Below are 27,021 nucleotides of genomic sequence, written 5' to 3'. Positions count from 1 at the left end.
GTCTGCAGAGAAGGCAGCGGGTCTGAGCCTCAACATGAGGGCAGCAGCATTGCCGCCCAGGGAGCCCCACAGGGAGCCGGGCACCGCGACAGGAGCCAGGCACCGCCACGGGAGCCAGGCACCGCGACGGGCGCCAGGCACCGCGACGGGGGCCAGGCACCGCCACGGGAGCCAGGCACCGCGACGGGCGCCAGGCACCGCCACGGGAGCCAGGCACCGCGACGGGCGCCAGGCACCGCGACGGGGGCCAGGCACCGCCACGGGAGCCAGGCACCACGACGGGCGCCAGGCACCGCCACGGGCACCGTCGGAGCCGCCACAGCGGCGGGGCCAGCCCGCCCCTCTGCCCGTAACTGAGGGGGGTCAGCGTGCAGGCTGCAGGGGCTGAGGCATGGGTGACGGAGGGCTGGGGACGCATCTCGGGGGCCTGACAAACCCTGAGCCTCGTCGGGGGACCGGCTGCAGGGTGGGGGACAGGCCGAGGACCCAGAGCAGTGCCCGGGTCAGACCCAGCTTTTGGAATTTGGGAGCCCATCCCGGGCTGCATGAGTGACAAGCCCAGAAGGGCCCTCGGGGCACGGAGGAGATCTGTGAGGCTTGGCTTTCCGTGGCGGGGCCCGGGGATGTGCAGGCCCATGAAGACCCAGAGCATCAGACCGGCAGGTACCTCCTGGGGCGGGGGCGCGCCCCCGAGACCAGTGGGGCTCGCCCAGCTGAGGGGACATCCCACAGCCTACTCCCGGGTCAGAGCATCCTGGAGAAGAGCCACACATGGGGCAACTGGACTGGGCAGCCAGTGCCTGTGGGCTGGGGCCAGTGCCTGGGCTTCGTCCTCTGGAAGCCCAGCCAGACAACAGACCCAGGCTCCGCGCTCACAGGCCAGGCTCCACACACGCACACCAGGCTCCATGCAGGCTCCAAGCTCGCACGCCAGGCTCCATGCAGGCTCCGAGCTCACACGCCAGGCTCCATGCAGGCTCCGAGCTTGCACGCCAGGCTCCATGCAGGCTCTGCGCTCGCACGTCAGGCTCCATGCAGGCTCCGTGCTCACGCCAGGCTCCACGCTCACACGCCAGGCTCCATGCAGGCTCCACACTCACACACCAGGCTCCATGCAGGCTCCGTGCTCACACGCCAGGCTCAATGGATATACTCTGAGCTCCGTGCACACACTCTAATGAGCTCTGAGCTCCGTGCACACACTCTGAGCTCCACACTCACACTCCAGGCTCCCGGGCAGAATCCAACCTCTGCCCTGTGCCTTTACTCACTAGTCTGCTGGTAAGCCGTTTCATCAACTGGCTTATTACAAGCCAGATTAAAACAGAACAAAAACAGTAAACTCTCTCTGAAGGGCTGGATTCTCTGTTTTTCCATAGACCGTTTATTAAGTTAGAAGGCTGAAAGGTACAAACATATCTTACAATCGAAGAGGAACCTGGACCCTGGACCCCAACAGAATGATCTGAAACGCAAAGCTCCAAGGACCGTTTCTGCAAACACCGGCAGGGCTCCTGAAACGGGAGTGGGGTGGGAAGCCTGATGTACACGCCTCTCCTCTCCGACACCAAGCAACGACGACGTGCAAGGCGCCCCAGTCCTGGGCCTGGCAGCCACGGGTGCCGTGCTGAGGGCCCCCCGAGGGGTATCCTGGACACGCACGTGGACGTGAGCAGAGCAGCGGGGACAGCAGGGCCATCGGACGTCTTGAGGCCCCACAGATGCGCCCTCCTGACCCTGTGAAGCAGCAGGCGTCCACGACAAAGGACCCCAAGCTGGCAGGCCTGCAGCCGCCCTGAAGCCAAGACTCCTGTCCTCGGAGGCCCAGGCGGGGGGGGGGCGGCGGTGGGGAGGCGGCGTGGGGCCACCTGGGCCGGGGACCACTGGGCGGGGCGTGCGGGCTGGGTCGGCCTGTCAGAGCTGCGCCGACTGTGGTCACGAAGCTGCAGCCAGGCTGTGACTGCGCAGTCGGTCTCACGCATCTACAGAGAGCCTGCGGCAAAGGCACCGGTGGTCTGAACCCCCCTCACAGGCCTCCCCGCCCCTGGGCCACCACGGGAGGAGTCTGGTCAGCTTGACCGCTGGCCGGTATCACATTAAGCCTACGTGGAGGACAGGACTGGGCTCTGAGTCCTCGCCGCCTCGGGTGACCGCCCGACATCACCGGGTGGGGTCTGTGTCCATGTCCAGAGGCTGGGCAAGGCCTCCAGACAGCGGCGACCACGGCTGACCGCCAACAGCAGCAAGCAGGTCAGAGCGCCCTGTGTTCTCATTTCCACGGGGCACCAGCCAGCCTGGCCCCATCCTCGGTGTCCACGGCCAGAGGCAGCAGGGTGCCACCCACGCCGCGGGGCGCCTCTTGCCTCTCGGGAAGACCTCCCAGTGCCGGCGGTCACCACGCTGACCCAGCCTGGGGCCCAGCTTCCTACACAAGGTCGGCAGTGAGCTGAGAGTTCCTAGAGACCCTTTGACAGACAAGGACAAGGACGGGGTCTGCTCCCAACACCCCACCTCACTGAGCTCTGCGGTCAGAGCGTGTCTGGGGGCGGCGACCCCTCGGGACAACATGGCACGGAGGGCGAGGCAGCAGTAAAGACTGCGGGGCCGCGGGCTCAGGACGTGGCTGCAGACGCCAGGTTGGGCCCAGGGCTCCGCGCACAGGCTGGGCCCCGAGACGAGGTCCGCCCGGCCCCTGCGAGAGGCCCACGAAGGCCACCGCAGGGAGGAGTTTCTCGCCCTGAAGCCCTCACAAGACCCACAGCAGCTGCTGGTGGGTCCTCTGTGCCTCACGTTAGTGTGTCTACCCAGTCAGGTGGCATCACCAGAGACCACCTGTCCACCCAGAAGGGGCCCAGAACCGAGGCCCTGTGGGGGAGCTGCTCCCGGGAGGATGGCCGGCAGGAAGTGGGCGTGTGCATGGGACCCGCCGCCTCCACCCTCCGACAGGAAGCGGGAAGGGAGCCACCCCACCCGCCCCGACCACGTGGAGAACGGCTCCAAGAACCAAAACCACATGCATCCCAGACAAGGGCGAGGGTGGTGACACGGATGTCCGAGGAAGGGGCTGCGCGGGGCGTGTTCACGGGGATCTGCTGGGGACAGTGCTCGGGGAGCTGGGCGGGCGGGCAGGCGGCGAGACGGTGGGCGTGTCTAGGACTCCTCGCCCATCTGGAGCAGGGAGTTGATGGCCGCGTCCCTGCTGCCCCGCTGGGCCTCCAGCACGGAGCGGATCACCTCCCGGTCCATGTTGGGGAACATGTCCTGGATGGCCTTCAGGTCCTCCTCGCTGCAGCGGGGCTGGGCGCTCACAGCTGGGGGCAGCGCCACGGGCACCACGCCGGGGCTGCACACAGCAGGCATTCCTGCAAGCAGAGGCGGGCTCAGCGGGCAGCACTTCCACCGCGGGGCCAGGTCTCACCTGAGGTCTCCTCCACAACACGACCCCAGGGGTCTCCCCCGACCCCTGACACGACCCCAGGGGTCTCCCCACCCCAACACGACCCCAGGGGTCTCCCCCGACCCCTGACACGACCCCAGGGGTCTCCCCACCCCTGACACGACCCCAGGGGTCTCCCCACCCCTGACACGACCCCAGGGGTCTCCCCCGACCCCTGACACGACCCCAGGGGTCTCCCCCGACCCCTGACATGACCCCAGGGGTCTCCCCCGACCCCTGACACGACCCCAGGGGTCTCCCCCACCCAACACGACCCCAGGGGTCTCCCGACTCCAACATGACCCCAGGGGTCTCCCTTCTCAACATGACCCCAGAGGTCTCCCCACCCCAACATAACCCCAGACATCTCGGCCCCCGACATTACCTCTCAGATAGGCCAGACGCTCAGGAGAAACGGGGGTGAGCAGACCTCGGCCATTTACACCACGGGGGTCAATCCCTCCCACCGTGGCCACCCCCAGCTGCCACCCTCCCCACCCCAAGCACTGAGACTCCCCCGCCGCCCTCTCTGCCAGTGCTCCAGGACAGGCCTTCCCAGTTGGGCACCCAGTCCCAGTCAGACCCCGACGAGGAAGGAGACCCCACCAGGGCCAGCGTCCTAGGGACAGCAGATCCCTCGCTCCACATGGGCAACACGTGGGGCTCCGGTGTCAGCTCGCCACATCAGCCTCACCCCCTCACTCCCTTGTGGACGTTGAACCTCAAGGCATCTCAGCTGCTGAAGATTCAGACCTGGAGCCACCAGACCCCAAGTCAAAGCTCCGACCGTCTCATGAGGAAAACAGACCAGCACAAGGAAAGACGGTGCTATTGAGACCCTACGGCTAACAGAGACAGAACCCTGGTCAAACACCACTCTGAAGAGTAGAAAAGGATTTAAAACCATTTGTCTTTAGAAACTCAGAAGCACAGTCACCCAACCAGGCCCGACAGCTCACATGGTTTCCTTTCCTGTCTGAACTCAGCTCAAAGGCAGCTCAAAACCATCCAAACCAAAACCAGCAGAAGAGCCGACAAGCGCTGAGGCGAAGGGGTGCCGGCCGCAGGGGTGCCGGCCGCAGGGGTGGGACCGAGCATGTGATGGACACAGCCGCCTGTGGGGCCGGACACGCACCCAAGGCAGGAGCGGGGCCCGGCCCCTTCCTCCCGCCGCCCCCCAGCCCCCGGCCCCTTCCTCCCGCCGCCCCCCAGCCCCCAGCCCCCGGCCCCTTCCTCCCACCTCCCCCCAACCCCCAGCCCCTTCCTCCTGCTGCTCCCCAGCCCCCAGCCCCCTCCTGGCCCGGCCCCACTGAGCACCCAGCTGCCTGCGCCCGCCGCCCCTTAGTCCTGACCATCCTGAGAGGCGAGAGGTTGCCGGGTCCCACATGGGCCCTTGAGCCTCGTGAGGCCAAGGGCCCAGGCGTTCCGGAGCTGGGCAGGCACCCGCTCGCCACCCTGAACCAGCGGGGAACAGGAAGGGGACCTGAGACGGGGTGCTGACGGCTTCACCCGCCAGCTCCCACTGTCTGCAGCCCCCACCCCCCTACAGCCTGCATTTCCGGCGGGTCCAGGGCTGTAACTCCAGCCCTCACTCTCCCGTGCGCTCTGCTCGAGAGCTCAGAGGTTTCTCAGGGCACGGCCACCACCGTGCGCACGGCATCCACATGTCCCTGCCCGTCTCCTGGGCGCTGAGCCTCCCAGGCTTGCATCCCACCCTGTCCTACAGAGGTTCACAGGCAGGGGAGCTGAGTCACTTCCAACCAGAGCCAGAGTGGGAACTGACCACAGGCTGACATGAAGGCACAGAAATCCAAGAGAAAAGCCAAACCCAACCTGACTCCGCTGCACGACACGAACCGCTGGCTCATAAAGGTAAACACTGTGAGGTCGACGGCTGTGTACGGGGAACACACGCGATGGACGCAGGAGGGCTCGGGCACGCAGCCCGTCCACCCACCTGACAGGACGTGCCTCACGCTACGGTGACAGAACACTCAGAAATCAAGCTTCCCCGTCTCCATACGTTTCAACTCACCTTTGCACCGACAGAGAAAAAAAAAACTCCTATTCCCTATACGTGCAGAAGCCCACACATGACAGCAGACCACCGGTTAGGGGAGGCTCTCCAGGCACCGCGTGCAGACCAGGCCCAGCCTCTAGCCTGACACCCCACGCACCTCCCTCCTGCTCTGATGCCATCCCAGCAGACGTGCTGCGGGGAGGGCAGACGCACCTGTGATGGGCACGTAGCCCACACCCTGCTGGTACACGGTGGGCATCAGGACCACGGGCTGAGGCGGCATCATCATGGCAGCCGGCAGTGACTGAAACACACCAAAGATGGCCCAGGGTCACGGCAGAACACGCATACCCAGCCTCAACAGAAGCGCCCTGCGAGGCGACAGCACGGGCCTGGAGCCCCGCGGGTCGAGGCAGGGACGCGCCGTCCCCACCATCAGACTCCCGTTCACACCGACTCCCCACAGGCTCCTCTGCGGGCAGAGGACGACGACTTGGGTGGAAGGTGTCTGTCATCAGACCTGCGGAGCCCCGACTGAGAGAAAATCAACAAGAGGACGCTGCTCAAAAATGTAAACTGAAGTGTAAATTTCAGGTTCAAACTCCTGACATCTCGGGACAGCCTCTCTCTGGTTACAGTTAGTTAAGTACAGTAGCAGCGTCCCATCCATGTGGAAGCGTCTGCTGAACAGGCAGGATGTACCCAGGAGTCAACGTGCTAACATGGGAACCCGCAGTAAACTGGTCCAGTGCCAGGAAGGGGTGAGCAGGTTCCAGCGCGGCGGCCCCGAGGCTGGGGGTCAGCCGGCCCGGGCCCCCCTCCCCACCCCCCACGCTGGGAGCACTGGGGCAGGGGCGGCGGCCTCACCGTGTAGGACAGCACCAGGTTGATCATGCCCTCCTTGTCGTCGCCCTGCCGCCCGCTCAGGCTGTACCACTCGTCCACGACCTTGCCCTGCTTCAGTGCCTCAGGGATCGTTACGTGCGTCCAGGCGATGCGGTCATCCATGGAGAAGGCCCGCTGGGGGAGACGGGAGAAGGCACGTGACCCCAGAGCTCCCAGGGCCCTGCCCCCGCAGGGTGTGCCCAGCACAGAGCACCCGCCTCGCTCCCCTCCTGCGGGTCCACACGGACGGAGGGGGGCTCCAGTGAGCCACCGCCATCGCCTGCACCAACCCGCGGGGCCGAAGCCTGCAGACACGCGCCCCCTGGACCACGCCTCCCCCCCACCCCAGGCCCCAGAGGTGAGGCTGTGGGGCGGGAGGAAACACAAGGGAGGGGGCCGAGCCCAGAGGGCCGCAGCCTCTCCCAGCCCTGCCGCCCACCCCACCCTGAGCCGGCTTCAGGAGGGCTGGGGCACGTGGAGGGCCAGGCTGAGAAGGGCCTGGGGCGCCCGACACCCTGGGGACACTCAGGAGGCTCCTGCTGTTCACCCACAAAGAGGCCAGTGCCCACCCTGCCAAGGGCCTGACCGGGTCAGCCCTGAGCCACGTGCGGACAGCGGTGCCTGGCCTGCCTGGTCAGGTGACGCCCACAGTCTAGACACGGTGGTGACGTGTCTGAGTGTAGGTTCCAGAGACTCTGGGGGCACAAAGTGCCTGTCACACCACAGCACCCCGCGTGCACACATGCCCGACGTTCTGGAGCAGCCAGGAGCCTGCACCGCAGTGGCCCGCGTGGTGCCCACCTCGTCGAAGATCTCCAGGTAGAAGGAGTCCACACCCGGGGGCACGGTGCACTGGATGACCTTGTTCCAGCGCGGGTTCTTGGCGCCGTTGTGGGCCGTGGGCGTCTCGTACACGGCGTAGCCCAGGCGCAGGCGGCAGTAGGGGTCCATGCGGGTCATGCCGTAGTTCTTCGCCAGCTTGGCCTGAAACAAAGCCGCCGCGTGAGGCGGGGCGGCAGCCGTCCGCCTGGGGGCCTCCCCGCACCCACGGCTTCCTGGGCGCTCCGGGTGCTGACCCACTGGACACGGCCACCGCTGCGCTGTCGGCCCTCCACAACCACAGGTCCAAAGTGAAAGAAAGGCGCTGGACCAGGAAACAACATTCCAGAAACTTCCAAAAGCAAAACCTGAATGTGCCACGCCAGCAGCTGTGTGTGCAGCCTTGCACCGTGTGACGCTGTGCCCGCGGCGTGTCGGGTCACAAGTAACCAGGCATGGCTCTGAGCACATGGGGGTCTGTGCAGGCCACGTGCAGACCTGCACTGTTTTAGGTAATGGCCTTGAGCGGCCTCAGACTGTGCTGTCCATGGGGTCCCAGAGCCCGTTCCGAGGACAACCGTGCTCTGGGGCCCAGGAACGAGGCGGCAATCTGGGCTGGGCCCAGCATCTCAGGACACAACCGCTGCTGGGCAGGGCTGGGTCCCCACCACCACTCCTGGGGAGGAGGGTGGAAAGGGCAGGCCGTCCTGGGACAGAGTCTGAGCCCTGGAGAAGCAGGGGTCGGGGGCCCCCTGAGAGGCGAGGCCTGGCCAAGGCCTTCTCTGCATCCTCAGACAGCGACCGTGCTGGCTCTCTGACTGGGCAGGACTCTCTTAGCGGTGACTGACCCTGCCCAGTGCCCGGGAGCGCTGGGAATCCGCTTTGAGGGGCCTGATCCCCTGGAGCCCACGCCTCACGGTGACCACGGCTGGCACCCTGCTTCCTGCCAAGCAATGGACAGACTCCAGGAAGCGTCCTGGGGCCTGAGGGCAGGCCCACGACAGGCAGAGGGAAGGGAACTTTCCATGGTGCTGGAGAAATGCTCTTATCACAGGGGTGGACACACGTGTCAAGAGGTCACAGAAACAAATTCAAACCAGTGCATCCTGACACGTAAATCATACTCAACTGGCTGATTTCTTTTAAAAGCCCCTAGAGCCTGCTGCCTGTGCAACATCCTCTCTTCCCTCTGAAGGCTGAGGAAGCCCTGCCCATTGGGAGCCTCCTTGCACCCCTCTCGGGCCAACACCCCCCGGGGCTCTGGCGTGCCTGCCCACAATCGTGCCCCAGAGCCACCCCTCCACGCAGGACCGGCTGGCCCGCCTCGGGACACACGCCTCATGTCGCCGCGGGACCTCCCCCTCAAGTCCTCATCTCTCAGCCTCAAGCACCTCCTTTCAAGCACCCTCGACTGAATGTGTCAGACATTGAAGCGTGGCTCTCCTCCCCGCCTGCTCCTCCTGCAGTCTCCCCATTCTGGTCACTGCCCACCACCCCCGGTGCCGGCAACAGGCCGTGGGGTCACACACCCTCCTCCCACCCCCACTTGAGGGCTCTCAACTGGGCTGGATCTCCCCAGGAGGCCAGATGTGGGGCCTTCCAGCCTTGCCCACCATCTTCCTGACACAGAGCCCAAGGGAGCCCTGGACCCAGCTCAAGACGAGCTACTTACTTGCTCCACGCTGCTCGCTGCCCCCAAACCCCACCCTTGCCCCCACCCCAGGGGTGGGGACTCCAGTTCGAGCTACGCTCTCCACAGTAGCCCTGGGGCCGCCCACCGCTGCCCCCCAGCCCCAGCATCTGCGCTCGGCCCTGTGGGCTCTGGGGGCTGCACCCACCTGCACCACAGTGACGCTGAGGCGGCCCACGGTGCCCAGTGCCCCTCCGTACTGCAGCTGCTGCGCAGCCTGTGCGTCCAGCTGGATCTGCTGCTGTTGCTGCGTGGGCGTGATGCGCAGGAAGTCCTGGGGCAGCTCTCCGATGTATACCTGCAGGACCGCGGCGTCAGTGCGGGGCCACCCGCCCCAGGCCGGCCCCCTGCCTGCACCACGCAGTCCGGGGCTCCAGCCTGCAGGCCCCCTAGGGCCTGTGCTCCCGGGGGCAGGGTGCCCAGCACAAGGGGCTCCGTGGAGGCCTGAGCACGTCCCTGCCTGAAAGCAGGTCTCGCACCCTTGCCGGGGCTGCAAGCTGCTCTCAGGCCTCAGATGCGCTTGTCCGCATGTTGGCGGTCCCAGCCACAGACCAGGACCATGGCAAGCATGGCCTCTCCACCACGAGCTGTTCACTGGGTGAAGCCTGAGGCCCGGATGCCCACAGACTCGGAACAGCCTCTGTGCGGATGCCTCAGGAGAACGGCTCCCACACAGAAGCACCCTGGAGACCAAGAAGCCAACAGACTGACCAGCAGAAGCCCTGGGACCTGGCCCTGTACAGGGAAAGTGACGGGAAGGCGCCGGCTCCTGGGCACACACGCCCACTAGTGGAGAGCGTGCGGTCTGACGGCAAGACAGCGCCGACTCCAAGGAGACCACAGGAGACCAAGGAGACCAAGCTCAGGCTGGCTGGGCTCCGCAGGGCAGTTAGTATGGAGAAATGGGCCCCAGGGCAGGCGGCCCACCCCTGGGTGCTTGGGGACCTGGACCACCCGCCTCTGCTCTCTGCCGGGCGGGGGCGGTGCAGGGCTGGGGGGCACAGTGCAGCCAGAGCCCAGGACCCACGACAGGCCTGGCTGCTGGGGGGAACCAAGGCCAAAGCCCCCTTCGGTGCCTAGAGCGCAGGGCCCACAGACCCCTGTGCAGGGCCCTGAAGGACACGGCGGCTTCAGGGAACACGGGAGAGAAAACCCTGCATGTCACGGTGAGCTCTGGCAATCGCGTTTACGGACAGTGGCCGCCAGGGACCACCAGACGCTGCCAGACGCCAAGGCTCCCATGGGGCTGACCAGGCGGCTTGGGGTGGGCATCTAGACGGCACCCGCCTGCCCCACTCACAGCACCCCTGGGACAGCACGCCTGCCAGCTCTGGAGTGCCCCCACCCCTGCACCCTCAGCCTGGTGCCCTGCTGCTGCTCGCGCAGCGTTGCTGGCTCTCGCCCCAGAACCAGCACCCGTACAATGAAAAGAGGGCCCCCGGGAGTCTGATGCCAACGGCGGGACAGACGGGAACCGTGGAGGGGCAGAAAGGCCTTTCCGACGGGCACTCTCGCCACTGTCCCCCATGGCCTGTTCCCTGGGGACACCGGGATCCGCTCCATGTCCCCCAGCTCCGCTGCCTCGAAGCCCAGCGCAGGGCGGGGCCCAGGCACCCCGGAGCCCGCGTTGCCAGGAAAGGCTCAGCACCTTCCTTCGCTCCCCAAGGCGCTGTGGGGCGCGCCTCCTGGGCGGTGGCGCGGCAGAGTGGGCCCCAGCATGGGCCTCGGGAGGCAGGCCGCTCAGGACACCCTGTGGCCGCACCCCTCGGGAAGGGCTGAGGCACCCGGGACACACCAGTCCCCAGTGCCAAGACCAGAGCCTGTGTGCCCACAACGCACCCGCCCAGAGCCCTCCGGCTGCTTGCTGCCGCGTGCCCACAGCCCCGCCTCGGCCTGCCTGGCGCTTTAGCCCTGACTCCTGGTGACCATGCCCCGGGGTCGAGCACAGCCCACCCCCGCCCGCTGTCCTTCGGAGTGGCCACCTGCCCAGCCCTGAGGACCCTGCGGGGATGGTCAGGAACGGCCGCTCTGCTCCTGCACAGTCCCTGTGTCCCCTGCCGTGAGTTGACTCCCGGGGCTGTGCCCCCACTTCACCATCCTCATGCTGGCTCTGGGTCAGCACAGGTCACATGGGAGCCACTGGACAGTGGGCCAGGCTCAGGCCTGGGTGGGGGGCGGGGGGTCGTCACAGCCAAGAGCTGGTGCAGCAGCACAGGACCCAGAGACTCCCGGTCCAGGCAGCTGCCCTGCCCGCCTGCAGGCGCCGCGGGGGGCGGAGGCCTGAGTCAGCAGCAGGCCAGGGCGGGCCCTGGGGGCTCCCTGCCCGGGGGTGGTTGACAACAGTCCCACCAGCCGGACCGCAGCCTCAGTGGCCTGTGGGGAGGAGCAAGCCACACACACCCCACCCCCGGAGATCACAGGACGTGCCCGCTGAGGCCTGCGACTCCCACCATCACCACCCGGGCCACTGCAGCCATGGGGTGGGTCTCCGCGCCGCTCACCCTCCCTGCCCACCCCATCCTCCTCCTGCCTCAAGGAACGAGAAGGAAAAATCTGGAAGCCACCAGAGGGAAGGAGGGTACCACCAGCGCCTCCGAACCCGGCCGAGGAGGGGGCGGCTCCTGAAGGACTCCATGGAGCCCCCAGCCCTGTCCTCTGCCAGGCGTCACTGCAAACAGCCCCGTCCTTCCCGGAGGCCAGCTCTCCTCCCGTTCCTATCCTGCAGGCCGCCCCAACATCCTAAATGGCCCAGACTCGAACAGACCACTGAAGCCCAAGCGTCTGGCTGTCCCAGCCCTGCGGACAGTCCACGCGAGCCCCAGACGGGGACCGAGAGGAGGCATTAAGTGGGCACAAGGACGCCAGAGGGCGAGAGCAGAGATGGCACCACCGGCCACACACGCACCAGACCATGCCGCGGACAGACAGTGAGCGGCCCCGGGGCCCGGCCAGGAGCTCCTGCGCCTCTCATGCCGTTCAGGGCCTGGCACAACTGACCCGGAACGCCCCGTCCACACTGCAGTCAACTGACCCGGAGCGCCCCGTCCACACTGCACTACACCGGCCGCTGCAGGCTGTGGGGCAGCAGGGCGGGGCGGACAGGCGAGGCACTGCAAGGCCTTAGCTTCACCGCACATGTGCATCTTCACAGCCAGACACTGGGCAATCGCAGTGCCCGCGGGGCTCGGGTCACAGCAGAAGACAGGCAACCGCACAAGGTCCCACTGCTGCCCGAGGGGAGACGGCGTGGCTCGCTGAGGCGGCCTTGGGAGAAGACGCCGCCTCCGCAGGGACCTGAAGGCAGGAAGGGGCAGCACGCAGGGTCTGGGGAGGAGTGGGGCACAGGCCTGGCCAGGAGCCCAGGGGGCTGCTCCAGGGACGGCGGGGAGGTGGCCAGAGCCGGGAAAGCCAGGGAGGGCAGGAGCATGGAGGGCGGACGGGCTCCAGGAGCGCCGGGCTCTGACTCAGAGACGAGGAGGGGGCCGGGGGTGGGGGTGGGCAAGGGGCTGCATGCACAGCGGGCTCTGCCTGGGGCCTGGCCCCAGGGGTGACAGCGGGGACCAGCTGGGCAGGGGAGGCAGGTGTGGAGGTGCCCAGGCTGAGAAGGAACCGACTCTGGGTCTGCTCAGAAGGCAGAGCCACACGAGAACCTGTGGGTGTGCGCGAGTTTCCGGTGGGAGCTGCAAAGGGGTTGGGGCTGCCGCCTGAGGCAACGGGAACATCAGCGAGGGTCCCAGGGAATGAAGGAAATCCCCATGAAGATGGAGACCCCCAGCAGGGAGGGCCATCGCACCTGTGTCCACAGCTGCAGCCATTTTCAGAGGCCCCAGAACAAACCCCAGACAAGTCACCACCTGAGTCCCGTTCCCTACCTGCTCACTCCTGCGCCCCACAGAATGCAGGCAGGTTCTGCCCCAGGGCCTTCCCACTGTGACAGGCAGCGGCCCCTCCCGTGCCCCACTGCCACCGCCCCAGCTCCTGTCTGGCCGGGGCAGCAGCATCGGTGGGGGCGGGGCGAAGGATGCGAAGACTCGGGCGCCTGAGCAGAGGGGGTCTGCTGCAGAGGCCACACGGGCACCTTCACATCCGGAGAGGAGGGGACCGTGAGCTCAGAGTCCCAGATACCACACAGACCTTTCAGTAAACAGAGAAAGCAGGACGAACAATCCATCTGAACAAACACCAGCTCATTAAAATAACACCACTCCTGGGAGGAAAGCAGAGGTCACCGAGGCCACCTGCTGCCCAGGAGGGCCGTTACAGGGACGGACCTGAGAGCCCCCAGGGCCACACGGTGATGTCCCCAGGAGGACTGCAACAAGAGAGAAGGATGACGTGTTTCCAAACCAGCAGAGAACGAAAATGGAACGTACCTGGGTCAATGACTCCAACAGAAGGCAGGAGAGAAAAAGAAGAAAAGCAGGCAAATAAAAGCACAAAAGGAAGTGCTGGGAACAAACAGCGTGTGTGTAACTGTGCACATAACACTAACACGTTCCCGTCAAAGGGTGAAGACCTGACGGTCGAGTGCGCGCTGCTGACGGCAGACCCACCCGACACCCGCACTCAGAAGAGTGAGTCCGAGAACGGAAATCCACCAAGCAGACGCTCCCTGAAAGCAAGCTGGCGTCCCTCATCGCAACAAACCAAACAAGAAAGGCCAGCACAGGCCAGCAGGGCCACCACACGCAACAAGGTCTGACTCACAGGAAGACGGGGCCTTCTCAGCCCGGAAGCGCTCCTAGCTCAGCCGCAGAGAATCCAGAGCAGAGCTCTTGGGGCCTGGGGAATCAGGACACGGGCCAGCCAGGCGGAGAAGCCACCCCTCGCCCAGGACTTGGGCCAGAGGGATGGACTCCCCTGGCGAGAGCGGGCCACTTGAGCAAGAAGGGAGCTCGGGCCAGACTCCAACCAAGAGAGAGACAAAGCCACGCACCAGCCCGAAGAGAAGAACCGCTCCTTCCTTTGAATACTGCCAAGACAGAGCAAGACCTGAGCCTGCGTCTTGCTTTCCATACAGACTGTACTTAAGGACAACTAGAGCGCACTCATCTATACCAACAGGCCCCCCAAAACCAAGCGATAAAACTCAAACACAACTCTCTGCCACCCCTGGTGGGTCACAGGTTCAGCAACAGTGATCACTTTGTGCAAGGCTGACGAGGACCTGGTCATCACAGGCCAAGTGGCATCACCCGACAGCTCGCCCTCAGGCCTCACGAGGCAAACGACAGAAAGGGGCTGCGCTGACCAGCCCACATCTCCAAAAGCTGGACAAGTGGCCCTCATTGCTCCCGTCGGCCTAGAGTCTGTGGGCACACAGCATGGCATGGGGTCTGCAGCGACACGTGCCACAAACCTCCTCCGACCCCCACACAGTTGCTCCCGTGGGTGCCCAGTCATCTTTTCCACGCTCTGTAGACCAGACAGAAGCACAGGGTGCAGAAGGTAGTCAGAAGGGAAATGCCAGCACCGCTGAAAGGGGGCAGACGGCACAGGGCGGGCAGCCCTCAGTGGCCACTCAGGGAAAACTATTCTGAAGACACAAATGCCATGTCTTCTGGAGTTTAAGTCAGTCCCCAGCCCCTCGGGCGCCCTACTCGGGGACAGAGAATCTCCAAGTGGGCGGGCCACTTCTGCCTTCTCGTGCCCGGGGGCCCTGCCCATCCGTCCTTCCCCAGGCACGGGAGGAGACATCAGGCTTCAGAGTTGGCCTGGGTCCCCTGGTCAGTGACCCATCTGCCTTCCCCAGGTGCGGGAGGAGACAGTCAGGCTTCAGAGTCAGCCCGGGTCCCCTGGTCAGTGACCCTGGGCTGAGGCTGAACGCTGCCTGTCCTGTGTGGGCCAGGCTGGGACCCCCGGCAGAGGGCTGGCCCTTGGGCATGCCACCCGGCCGGGACCCAGCACAGGAAGCCCCTGCTGGAGGCCCCGGCTGGTCTCGCAGCTCTGCCACACACTGCGCCATCCGCGGGCCCCACTGCGCCAGGCACACACAGGACAGCAGGCGGAGAGGGGGCAGACAACGCCAAGTCCACGCATCTGGCAAGGGAGGAGGTCTCCGCCAGACTCTAGTAACCACACAAGGAAGGCTCCCCAGCGCCGACAGCAAAGGAAGCCTCTACAAGTGCGGTTCACCCACGGTGGGCAGGCTGGCGGGGACACGTGAACCAGAGGGGAGGTGCCAGGCAAAGGCTCCAGAAACAACAGAAAGCACACGCCAGTGAGCCCCCGCCCCCAGCACAGGCACCCCCCCACAGGACCCCCCAGCCTCCAAGCAGCGGCTCTCCCCGCCCTTTCAGGCTCTGCTTTCCACGCTCCCCCTCCCTCAAGTCTCGGTCAGACATGCTTCCTCCACAACCCTACTCACCCCACGCCCTGGCCCAGGGAGGCCACTGCTCACCACGATTCCAGGTCAGACCTCCAGGCCCAGGCCCGGCTCCCCTGTGAGCCTGGCGGCGGCATCAGAGAGCCATGCTGCACGAGACACCGAGCGCCCCTGCACCGAGGCCAGCGCGCCCAAGGGCCAGAGCCCCCAGCTGCTCTGGCCCAGACCGAACCTCACGGCATGAGCTCGGCTCCTGAGGAGCACCCCTCAAACACCTGCCAGTCCACGTGTGGGGCCCAGGACCCTGACAAGAGAATGTGCCGGTCGTCTGGGTCACTGGGACCTCAACAGCACAGGCCTCATATCTGGACACCCTCTGCGGCCTGGGCCCAGTCACAGCCCTACCTCAGCGCAGGGCCAACATCCCTCTGGACGAGAGGAGGCCCACCTTCACCACGCACTCCCCTCGCCAGGGTCCCAGCAGGCCTGCGTATGTCTGCCTGTGGATCCTGCCTGACGAAGGCCCTGAGCTCCCAGCAGGTCTGAGCCGGGACAGAACGGACACCAGCCCTGCCCCAGGGGAGCGGATGATCTGCGCCCCGAGCTTCTCTGAGGAGCCGCCGTGTAGAATGGAGGAAGCGCCGACGCTCAGCCTGCTCCAAACCACCGTGTGCAGTGAAGATGGAGACGTGGAGTCAGGGGCCAGAATCCACCCGATGGACTCCGGGACCTTTCCACACCCATGTCTGTCACGAAGTCCTGTTACGTCCCATTCAAACGCTCAGAAAGAGCACCTGTGCCCAAAAGGCTTCCAACGAGACCTGCTTTCCTCAAACTCAGAAAGATGTCATGTGGATAGATTCGTCTCCGACTGGGAGAGACACAGACAAGATCTGTGCACCCTGACGGGAGGGTGAAGAGCCCGGGGCTGCGGGGACTTCCCTGCTGAACCCACATCAAAGCATCAACCACAACCTTGTCCCAACTCAAGGCTCTGACTGTGATTTAAACAAACGTCACTGCTCATGGTCAGGCACCCCAACCCAGTCTGAATGGGGGCTGGAGGCGACTCCCCAGGAGCCCGAGCCTTGCTCTTGGACAAGGACACAGTAGCGGCGCGGGAGACAGGGCTCCAGGGCCGGGGGCGGACGAGGACTCCCAGCTCAGGACCCCTCATGCGTTACCGAAGAAACCGAGGGACACAGCGGGGCCTGGACCCTCCTTCATTCAAGCGCTGTCCGGGTGCTCGTCTACAGACGGACACTCGAGGCACAGGGTGCCGCCTCCTCCCGGGGACCCAGCGGGCGCCGACCCTCCTCCTCCCGGGGACCCGGCGGGCGCCGACCCTGCCCCGCCCCGGGGGCTCGCCGGTGGGTGCGGGACCTCCTCTTCCCGGGGAACCAACGGGCGCCGACCTCCTCCTCCCGGGGACCCAGCGGGCGCCGACCCTGCCCCGCCCCGGGGGCTCGCCGGTGGGTGCGGGACCTCCTCTTCCCGGGGAACCAACGGGCGCCGACCCTCCTCCGCCCGGGGACCCAGCGGGCGCCGACCCTCCCCCATCCCGGGGGCTCGCCGGTGGGTGCGGGACCTCCTCTTCCCGGGGAACCAACGGGCGCCGACCTCCTCCTCCCGGGGACCCACCGGGCGCCGACCACCCCCCGCCTCGGGGACCCAGTGAGGGTGAGGCCTCCTCGTCCCCAGGACCCGCACAGTGCGCGGCCTCTCCCTCCCGGGGACTCCCTTCCGCTCGCACGGAGCCCGGCGTCGGGCCCTCCCTGTGCCCGAAGGCCGCGGAGCTCGCCCCCGCCGGAGCCTACCGGCCCGCGCTGCGTGCTGACGGTGGTCGCCATGGTCCGGCCGGCCCCGCGCCTAGCCCACCGACAGCTGACAGAGACGCGAGCAGACGGCGGTCCCGCGAGGCCGCAGCCGCCTCAGTCAGCTGACGGCGGCCCCGCCCCCGCCCGGCCCCGACGCAGGCGCAGTGCGCCCCGCCGCTTCCGGCTTCTCGCGCAGGCGCGCGCGCTCCCGCCGGGCGCCTGCGCAGTTGCACGCCCCGCGCCGCGGCCCAGCGAAATGGCTCCCGAGCCGGCAGTGTGCGCATGCGCGCTGGGGCGCGGCGGGCAGTTGGGCGCGGCTGGCCGGTGCGGTTTGCGACAGGAGCCGCCGCAGGTGCGGCGGCCTCGTGCCTCGGCTGCGCCCAGCGAGTGGCCGGCGTGACCCGGTTCGGCCGCGGCCTTCCGAGTGTTCCGGCGGTGAGGCCGCGCGATGCCCCTGCTGCCCGCCGGCCCTTCGGCACGGTCTGCCCGACGCTGCTGGACGGGCAGTCTCTGGAGTCTCCACGCAGCTTTGCGCTTTTCCATCCGAGGCGGCTTCCCCGGGCCTGGTGTTCTGCTGTCGACACGGGCGGTTTCCAGGCAGCAGCAGGAGACAGCCGCTGGCCACTCCAGTCAGTCGCGTGGACTGTCCCCCCACCCCCCAGTGGCCACCCTCTCCCACCCGAGCTGGAACGCCGCTTCCCCCCTCGCGTCACAGCCTCAGCCGCCCGCCAGTCGCCTCTCCTTCCAGATGGAAAGTATTAAGAAGCTTCCAGATGGCACCCAGTCCACAGCGAGACCCCGCGTCCTTAAACCTTACCCCGAATCACCTACAAAAGCCCCAGTCCTACACGGGGTCCCCCTGTGCGTCCCCAGGGTGTGTGGTCTTACTGGTCTCCAAACCAGTACGACTCCCAGCTTGTCGAGTTGCAGGTGTTCCCGGTGGCCTGCCTTGAGGGCACTGTCACGCCCGAGGCTTGAAGCATCCTTTCCCTGGTGTGTACCTCCCAGAACCTTCAGAAGTAGCCAGCCCACTGCACGGTCTTTGCAATCCCGCATTTGCCCAAGCGACTAGATACCCACTCGCACAGCGTCCCATGCCACCGCTGGTGATAATTTTAGGAATTGGGATGTCTCTGGATGACACAGGCTCCTGGTACTCGATTTCCCTGGGCAAGAATTTTATCCACACACCCATCAAACAGACGTGCACCAAGGCCAGCATCCCATTTAGAGCCTGTTTTCTGTGGTCACTTCTGCTGGCAATTACCGTATCAGTCAGGGTCCCAGCAAGAAACAGTTGGTGTTCTCAGGAAGAACACTGGAGAGACTTCAGCAAATGTCCTGTTTACCAAGAAAGGGCAGAGCGAAGTGAAAAAGCAAAGCATGAGGGACTTTTAGTTTCATGGAGCTGCCACTACTCCTGGCCTGGAAGAGAGGGAGTGAGCAGAGGTCAGGGAAAGAGGCTTCCTCAGCAGACGGTGAAGTCACAACCAACCACAGGGCTGTGGGAGGGGCCTGGGGACAGGAGCCCCTGACCTCTGCCCTCCCATCTCTGATCTGTGCAGTGTCTGCCATCAAGCTAACCAGGAGATCCATTCTGTAGACAAAGACACAAAGAGAGAAAGGTGGAGAGGATCTGGGGAGGCCAGACAGAGACTAGTCTACACGTGTGTCTTAAATATCCTGAATAGTGGGTGGGAAGGAGAAAGTGGGAGGAATGGAGAGAGTAGCTTGGAAAAATATACACTAACATATGCAAAATAGACAGCCAGTGCGAATTTGATGTCTGACTCAAATTGAGGAACTCCAGCTGGGGATGTGTGACCACCTAGAGGGGTGGGAGGTGGGAGGGAGGCTCAAGGAGGGAGAATAGGCATACCAACACAATATTGCAATTACCCTTCAATTAAAAGTAAATATTGTCAATAATCAGGGGACACAGTTTTGTAAAACATCACTGAAAAGAGCAACAACAGAATGGATGAGACAAAACTACAACTTTTATGAGTGTTAAGGAAAAATAATAAAATTTTATTAAAACACATTAAGACCGGAATAAACTGGGAAGCTATATACCATATACATGGATAGAAAGGCTTAATGTCAGAAATATGTCAATTGTCCCCCAAATTGCCCTACGAAAGAAATTGTCATTAAAATCCCTAAAGGGTTTTGTTTCTTTTTAAAGGACTATTTAGCAAGCTGATTCTAGAATCTGTACAGAAGAACAAAGGCTGGATGTTAGCCAAAACATTCTAGGAGAAGGAAGAGAAGCCGGAGACAGGAGGAGACTGTTCCAGGAGATGTCAAATGTATTCTAAAACTATAGTAATTGTGCCTATGACATAGATATGGGGATAGACAAGTTCACCAATGGAACAAAATACAAAAACTTGATTTATGAGGGTGTGGGTCCTGCTGAGCAGTATCTTGTAGTACATGTACTAAAACAGTTGGCTCTACTTGGGGAAAAAACTTGACATTCGGCCCCTACCTTATGCTGAACAAAAAAGCAATTTCTGATGGAATTGATGCAGTGAATATTGGGTGAATTCAGTATCTATGCTATGTTTGTAAAGGATAAAATCAGAAAAGGCTGCCACTTTGCCTCTGATAGACGTGGGAAGGTTTGAACAGGATTTGGGTATCGGGAGAGAACGCACAGGATGAAAGGAGGGACACTCGGTAAGACAAACACGGAGAGGAGGTGTGCATCAGACCAGCACCACCTGGCCACCAGGGCACTGACCTCATATTCCGAGGAAGCCAGAGGGAGCTAATGGGCAGAACAAATGAGAGGTGGGCCAGAAAAGGGGGTTTCAACCTTAAAGTGGGCATGAGAACCAAAGCAGGGTATTATTAATAGTAAGTTGTCATCATGGAGCTTTACAGAGTGAAGTTGCAGGCTATAGAGCTGGGCAGAGAAGATGTCTCTGGCAGGAGAACTGAAGAGGGGGCAGAGCTGGAGGGCAGGGTCCTGCCAAGTGTATTTCTGTAGAAAGTGTCGACTGTGAAGGGAATTCTAAACACCAGCTGTTCCACCTAACTGCCTACATTTGCTCAGAAACCCAACACTTAACATCCAGGGCCAAGACGCTGTATGTCACCCGAGTGATGACATCAGCCTGTGGAATCCTCGCTGTGCCCAGTCCATCCACGTTGTCATGGCAGGTAAGCCCTCCGTGGCCTTCTGTGTCCAGGTTTCACCTCATAATGGCACCCACGGGCCCCAGTATTCATGGGGCGTCCCGATGCACCAAGAGCCCCAGATGGTGCTTTGTACACCTTTGGGTGGATTCTTGAGTAAGACTGAAGGTAAATGACACCTTTGCATGCTTCATAGGCGCCAGGTATTGATCTAAGTGCTCAGCATCTTTTATCTATTGAGTCTACAATACAGTCCCAAGGGGCACATGCATTTATTATCTGCCTGACAAAGGATAACAGGCAAGTGAAGGATGAAAATGTTTACCATTATCTAACACCAACAAATAATTAATATCCACAATATAGAAACACCTCCCATAAATGGCAAAGAGACTAGATGACAAACCTAGACAGCATATTAAAAAGCAAGAGACATCACTTTGCCAACAAAGGTCCCTATAGTCAGAGCTATGATTTTTCCAGTAGTCATGTATGGATGTGAGAGTTGGACCATAAAGAAGGCTGCTGCTGCTAAGTCGCTTCAGTCGTGTCCGACTCTGTGCGACCCCATAGATGGCAGGCTACCAGGCTGCCCCATCCCTGCAATTCTCTAGGCAAGAATACTAGAGTGGGTTGCCATTTCCTTCTCCAGTGCATGAAAGTGAAAAGTCAAAGTGCAGTCGCTCAGTTGTGTCCGACTCTTAGCGACCCCATGGACTGCAGCCTACCAGGCTCCTCCGTCCATGGGGTTTTCCAGGCAAGAGTACTGGGGTGGGGTGCCATTGGCACCAAAGAAATGATGCCTGCAAACTCTGGTGCCAGAGAAGACTCTTGAGAGTCCCTTGGACTGCAAGGAGATCCAACCAGTCCATCCTAAAGGAAATCAACCCTGAATAGTCATTAGAAGGACTGATGATGATGCCCAAGCTCCAATACTTTGGCCACCTGATGCGAAGAGCTGATTCATTCAAAAAGACCCTGATGCTGAGAAAGATTGAGGGCAGGAGGAGAAAGGTGACAGAGGACGAGATGGTTGGATGACATCCCTGACTCAATGAATGTGAGTGTGAGCAAACTCTGGGAGATAGTGAAGGACAGAGAAGCCTGGGACTCCGTAGTCCATGGGGTTGCAAAGAGCTGGACACGACTGAGCGACTGGACAACAAGATGATAAACAGACAGATGTTGTGAATTCAAAGAGGGGAAGCCCGAAGGCTCGACGGGTATGGGAAAGGGCTCTCAGGCTCGCAGCGAGTAAGAGAAATAAACCAGTAATGAGACGCCACCTTATATCCATTGGAAGAGTAGCCTTTAGTGGGAAGGGAGACCAAGTGCTGCTGAAAACTGAGCCGGGGCCTCAGGTAGGAGTCAGCCTGGCAGAGGCGCTCTGGGGCTTCACAAACTAGTCACGCCCAGGCGTGCTCACCCGAGCTTGTGTTCTGGAACCTTCTCAGGCTAGCCCACAAGGGACACACTCAAGGCTCTTTGCTATGTAGTTGTTTGTGCAGCGGAGCTGGCGGCCTAATTGCCCGTCGTCAGGGGAATCTGATGCACGCACGCTCTGGGTGCAGCACAACAGGGAGAAACGATAAGGTAGATGTCTGTAGAACAGCTCGTATGAATGTTTAAAATCCACACAAAATAATTAAGCAGCAGTTGTCAAGACACAGGACATCAGGCAACCTAGGTCAGTGGTCTGTGTGGGATGAGGACCCTAGGATGGCTCTGTTCACTGCCCGGAGAGACAACGCAGGCTGCCACACCAGGAGGGTGACCAAGGGGCAGGGCAGGGTCTCCCTGGGTTGAGGGGACTTGGCCAGGGTCCGAGGAAGTGGGGCAGGCTGGCATTTGCAGAGCGGAGATCCTGCAGAGAAGGGACTGCTGTCTTCAGAGGCTCCCATGGAGCCTTCAGCTGAGTTCAGACCAGAGCAGGCACGGGATGAACAGCCAAGGAGGAAAAGAGCATTGCCTGAAAGAACTACAGAAATCGTACCATTCACCGCGCAGGGCCAGGCACGGTTCCTGTTGCCGCAAGTCAGAGTAAGAAGTCGCATAATCGACGGAACACTGAGCAGAGTACGCGAAAGGTTCTGCCTTGAGCTTGCCAGGGACAATCTGGGTTGTTTGCAGCAGGTAAAGGGATGCATTTATCAAGAGGACATAGAAATCCTGGACGTTTATATATCTAGTTGTAGAGCTTCAGAATGCTTGAAGCAAATCCAGAGAGATCTGTGGGGACAGAGACAAACCCACAACTGCCGAAGGGGATTTCAACACCCTCTGCTCCACGTCCAGTGGGAAGGAGGGAAGCCCGGTAAAGGGATGAGTGATGAGACGGCATCCAGACAGCTGGATGCGCCAGACAGCTGGATCTGACCGACATCTCTAGAAAACTCCATCCAAGAACAGCAGAACACACATCTTTATCAATAAGTGTACACTGAACGGGGCTTCCCTGGCGGCCCCTGCAGGGTTCCACCCCTGGGTCAGGAAGATCCCTTGGATGAGGGCATGGCAGCCCACTCCAGTACTCTTGCCTGGAGGATCCCATGGACAGAGGAGCCTGGCGGGCTATAGTCCCTGGGGTCGCAGAGAGTTGGACACAACTGAGTGACTAACACTTTCACTTTCACACTAAACAGTTTCGAAGATAGACCACATTCTGGACCAGAAAACAGTCTGAAATGACTCAGATCACGCAAAGTGTATTCTCTGACCAAGACATACAAACATCTACAGTGGGTGTTGGCCCTGGTCACCAGGGCTGCCATTTCACTGAAAGGAGGAGACAGGTGGGTTCTGACCTGGGCTCTGCATCACTGGCAGCATCACCCGGTGAAAATAAAAGAACACCTACCTAAGAAACCAGTCAGTCCTGAAGGAAATCAAGCCTGAATAGCCACCAGAGGGACTGATGCTGAAGCTGAAGCTCCAATACTTTGGCCACCTGGTGGGAAAAGCCAACTCTTTGGAAAAGACCCTGATGCTGGGAAAGACTGAAGGCGGGTGGAGAAGGGGAGGACAGAGGATGAGATGGTTGGATGGCATCACCGACTCGATGGACATGAGTTTGAGCAAGCTCCGGGAGATGGTGAAGGACAGGGAGGCGTGGTGTGGTGCAGTCTATGGGGTCGCAAAGAGTCCAGCGTGTCTTAGCGACTGAACGACAGCAACAACATATGGTCCAGCTAGATGCACAATGACTGTTTTTTGTGTGTGTGCCAAGAGTGTGTCCTCAGGATCGTGAACTTGGCGAGCTCGCTGAGAAGCTGTGAGTGTCATGCCGCCACTGTTTCCTTGTTTGGGGCGGGGGTGGGGGGGTTCTGTCGTGTGGTTTTGTGGCTAAGCAAACCTGTTTTCTTGACTGATCATTAACTTGGAGGGGTCTCCTATATTGTCTCTATTTACAGTCCTCTAGTGGAATTTACCATTTAATCACCCACTTCGCCCCCTTGCTCCGGCCCTGTGGAATTCAACGCAAACTCTGCCTGGCAGCCCAGCCGAGGCTGCTCAGGGCGGGGTCTGTGGGGAGAACGACCCCGCTCTTCAGGGTCTCATCCTGCTCCCAATGTCGGGACCTCCCCAGGGTCCAGACGCACAGAGAGGGTCCCTCACCTCCTTCGTGGTCAGAGGCTCGTCTCTGTGTCCCTACTGTGTGCCAACACCTGCATCTTCTATATGGAAAAGGAGTGACCCGGGCCATGTCAGGAACAGGACACAGGGCGGCCGTCCTCGGGAAGCCCTCGGGCCCCTGGCTGCGCCTGGAGGGCCGTGTCCTGAATGGATGCTCAGGAGGCCTAGCCACCCAGCTCGCAGCATCTGCAGGCTGAGGTTTCACAAAAGAAGCCACTTGCACACACCTGCTTGTAGCCTCCGCGAGGGCATGCCTCAGGCATTAGTCACCTAAATTCAGGCCAGGGTAAGAAATTACAAACATGACCTTTAAGATGTGCACAATCCAGACTTTCTGCTGTAACCCGCGCCAAACCCAGGGAGCCTGTATGTCTCTGCAGACTTGGGGGTCTTCCTTGGCCCTGCCAACCCAGTGTGCGGGCCCCGCAGGGTGGAGCAGTGTGTGTGTGTGTGTGGGGGGCGGTGGCTGCTCACCCCCGGGTCAGTCCTGCCAGGCTGGGGAGGAAAAAGAAGCCACCAGACACTTATCCTATCCAGGCTGGAAGCTACTCCTTCATCGGCTCACCACACACTCTCTGGGTTTTTTTTTTTTTGAGCATGACGAGAATTTTAATTCAATATACACAAATATTACACATCATTGAGTTATGTTAGGAACATATCATTACAAGGGAATTTCATTTTTAAGGAAAATAAAAATAGGTTGTATTTTAAAGTTTATAAAATGTTTTTGCACTAAAATATAGAGATAAGTATGTAGGTATCACCACTGTCTTTATCCAGAGAGCAGAGCTCCTGGGGAAGGTCTTTCCTAGTCAGTGAATTAAAGGAAGGGGGAAGGAGAGATTCTGGGAGGCAAGTAGCAATCCTTCAGGACCCCAGCCCGCCCCCCACCACGTGCCCTGCCTCCGCCCACCTTACCTGCACTGGGCCACCCCAGCCCCGAGCGCCCACTGGCCCCGCCCACCAGGCCCTCTGACCCCTGCTTCCCTTCCCTCCCCCAGCTTTGCTGAGGTGTAATTCACCTATTCAGTGGCTTTCAGTGTAACTGCAAAGCGGTGCATCCATCACCACGATCAATTTTATTTTTTTTAATCTTTTGTTTTTAAAGAGCCTCAGAGCCGGCATGAGGTGCTTGAGAGCTATTGATTTCCTTTTGGCTGTGCAGCATGTGGGACCTTGGTTCCCGGATCAGGGATGGACCCCGCGCCTCCTGCACTGCAGGTGTGGAGTCTCAATCACTGGACCACCAGGGAAGTTCCCGCCACTGTCAATTTCAGAGCACACCCCTCCCCCCAGAGAAGCCCGCACCCTCAGCAGTTATCACCCCCACCCCACCACCAGCCCCTCTCATACATTTGTCTCTTCTGGATATTTCACATAAACGGAACCATGTGGTTTGTGATCTTTTGTCTTTGTCTTTCTTCACTGAGCATCATGTCCTCAAGGTTCCTCCACAGATAGCCTGTGTCAGAATCTCCTTCCTTTTTAAGGATGAATAATGTTACATTAAGGATTAATAATAGTACATAGGATGAGTCACTTTCCTCAGTGACTCAGCAGTAAAGAATCTGCCTGCAATGCCAGAGATGCAGGAGATGAGGGTTTGACCGCTGGGTCAGGAAGAGCCCCTGGAGTAGGGCATGGCAACCCACTCCAGTATTTTGTCTAGAGAATCCCATGGACAGAGGAGCCTGATGGGCTGAAGTCCATGGGGTCGCAAAGAGTCAGACGCGACTGACGTGACTAAGCGAAGCACAGTATTACATACAGAGCACCATTTGCTGTCTGTGCGTCTAGTGGCGGATACCTGGCTGGTCTCCACTCGTGGCCGTGGTGAACAAAGCTTCTGCGAGCACCGGCGTGCAGGCTCCTCTCTGAGACCGTGCTTTCATCTCGGCTTCGTTCCTCCTTTTGGCCTGACCGCAGTCCGTTGTGTGGATACAGCATCTTGCTTGTGGATCCGGCACTCGCTGGGCGTTTGGGCTGTTTCCGCTTGTTGCTGCTGGGAGTGACATCGCTGTGACCGCTGCAAGCTTTAGGTGGATGCGTTTTCATTACTCTTGGGTATTCGCATGCGTGGGTTTTTTCCCACGCCCCCAGCGGTTCTCCGACACCAGCTGGGCGTCCCACACATTTGATCCGGTTCCAGCACTGTCTTCCTGGACAGCGTCAGCCCCACAGGTAACAGGCTCAGACCCCCAGGACTGTCCCTGCCTGCACCTTAAGAAGCCAGTCACAGGTCCAGGTTGTCACCTGTGCCTCTGACCGACTGCATGTAGGTTGCAGTTCCTAAGACTTCCTTCCTCTTTGGGTTTGATTAATTTCCCAGAGTGGTGCTCAGAACTCAGAGAAACATCTTACTTACTAGATGACCAGTTTATCATAAAAGGATGTGATTTGGGTGAGGACACTCGGGGCAGGGGGTGGAGAAGCGGGGAGCTCCTGGCGGCTCCAGTCCTTATCCGTGTTCCGGAGGCTTCCTTACCTGATCGATCAGATCATTGGCCACCGATGACTGACCTGGACTGTCTGGGGGGATGGGAGACACAACCCTCTAACTCTGTGACTCTTCCCCTAGTGACCAGCATTTTGTCCAGGGCAGATACAGATCTGAAAACTCTTCTCTACAAATAACAAAAGGCTTAGCGGGGGCTTCCCTGGTGAACCAGTGGCTAAGACTCTGCTCTTCAAGGCAGCGTTCCAGGCTGGATCCCTGGTCAGAGAAGTAGATCCCACACGCCGAAACTAGGGCCCAGCACAGCCAAATAAATACTATTTTTAAAGTAAAAAAAGAGGAGTCAAGGATTAGGAATGCAGGAATATTAAAAAAAAAAAAAAAAAAAAAGACGTTAGCTCTCTGAGTGCCAGGCTTAACTTATTCCAACTGTTATTTATAGCCTAGTGGGTTTTGTAGCGTGCGTGGTTCATGAAGCAAGTGTGGAAATGGAAACTGAGGCCTCTGTCTGCGTCTGTCTGGGTGACTGTGTGTTTCTCTATCAGTGTACTCATCGATATGGCGTGTTTCTACCTCTGGACGGTATTGCCAAAATTAACTTGTAAGAGAGCTCTATATAACTGGCTTAAAGAAAACTAAGTGCTTATATAAGTTTTCAGAAATAGAATAGGAACAAACCCATATGAATTTCAAGTTCATGTGATCTGGGAAATTTTCAACATTAAATTAATATCTGATATTAAAACCAGTGTTGGTTTAATTAATACAGACATTTCTTCAGACTCATCAAC

General features: G+C 60.8%; 1 protein-coding gene and 1 long non-coding RNA gene across 2 annotated transcripts; both read right to left on the bottom strand.

The window, feature by feature from the left end:
- Positions 1–1,361: 1,361 nt before the first annotated feature.
- LOC102410468 (toll interacting protein) lies at positions 1,362–17,149 on the bottom strand. Its single transcript, XM_025287016.3, has 6 exons — positions 16,993–17,149; positions 8,999–9,148; positions 7,143–7,325; positions 6,324–6,476; positions 5,670–5,760; positions 1,362–3,362 (listed from the first exon to the last, which is right to left on the bottom strand). Exons 1-6 carry the CDS (start codon positions 17,023–17,025, stop codon positions 3,151–3,153), a joined length of 822 nt encoding a protein of 273 aa, XP_025142801.1. The 5' UTR covers positions 17,026–17,149; the 3' UTR covers positions 1,362–3,150.
- Positions 13,184–16,986, bottom strand: LOC123333836. Its single transcript, XR_006641142.1, has 2 exons — positions 16,623–16,986; positions 13,184–16,590 (listed from the first exon to the last, which is right to left on the bottom strand). It is a non-coding gene; the product is annotated as an uncharacterized LOC123333836 (long non-coding RNA).
- Positions 17,150–27,021: the final 9,872 nt, after the last annotated feature.

This window comes from Bubalus bubalis, chromosome 5 (assembly GCF_019923935.1).
Source record: "Bubalus bubalis isolate 160015118507 breed Murrah chromosome 5, NDDB_SH_1, whole genome shotgun sequence".
NCBI classification, from domain to species: domain Eukaryota; kingdom Metazoa; phylum Chordata; class Mammalia; order Artiodactyla; family Bovidae; genus Bubalus; species Bubalus bubalis.
This window is presented reverse-complemented; position numbering and strand designations above follow the sequence as displayed.

What these genes read in the sequence shown, in the direction of transcription:
- LOC102410468 (XM_025287016.3), bottom strand. Translation starts at nt 17,025, where the DNA reads ATGGCGACCACCGTCAGCACGCAGCGCGGGCCG. An exon ending in TCAGCGTCACTGTGGTGCAG is followed by an intron (nt 7,326 to 8,998) that starts GTGGGTGCAGCC and finishes GCTTTGTTTCAG; the next exon opens with GCCAAGCTGGCGAAGAACTA. An exon ending in ACCTGGAGATCTTCGACGAG is followed by an intron (nt 6,477 to 7,142) that starts GTGGGCACCACG and finishes CGTCTCCCCCAG; the next exon opens with CGGGCCTTCTCCATGGATGA.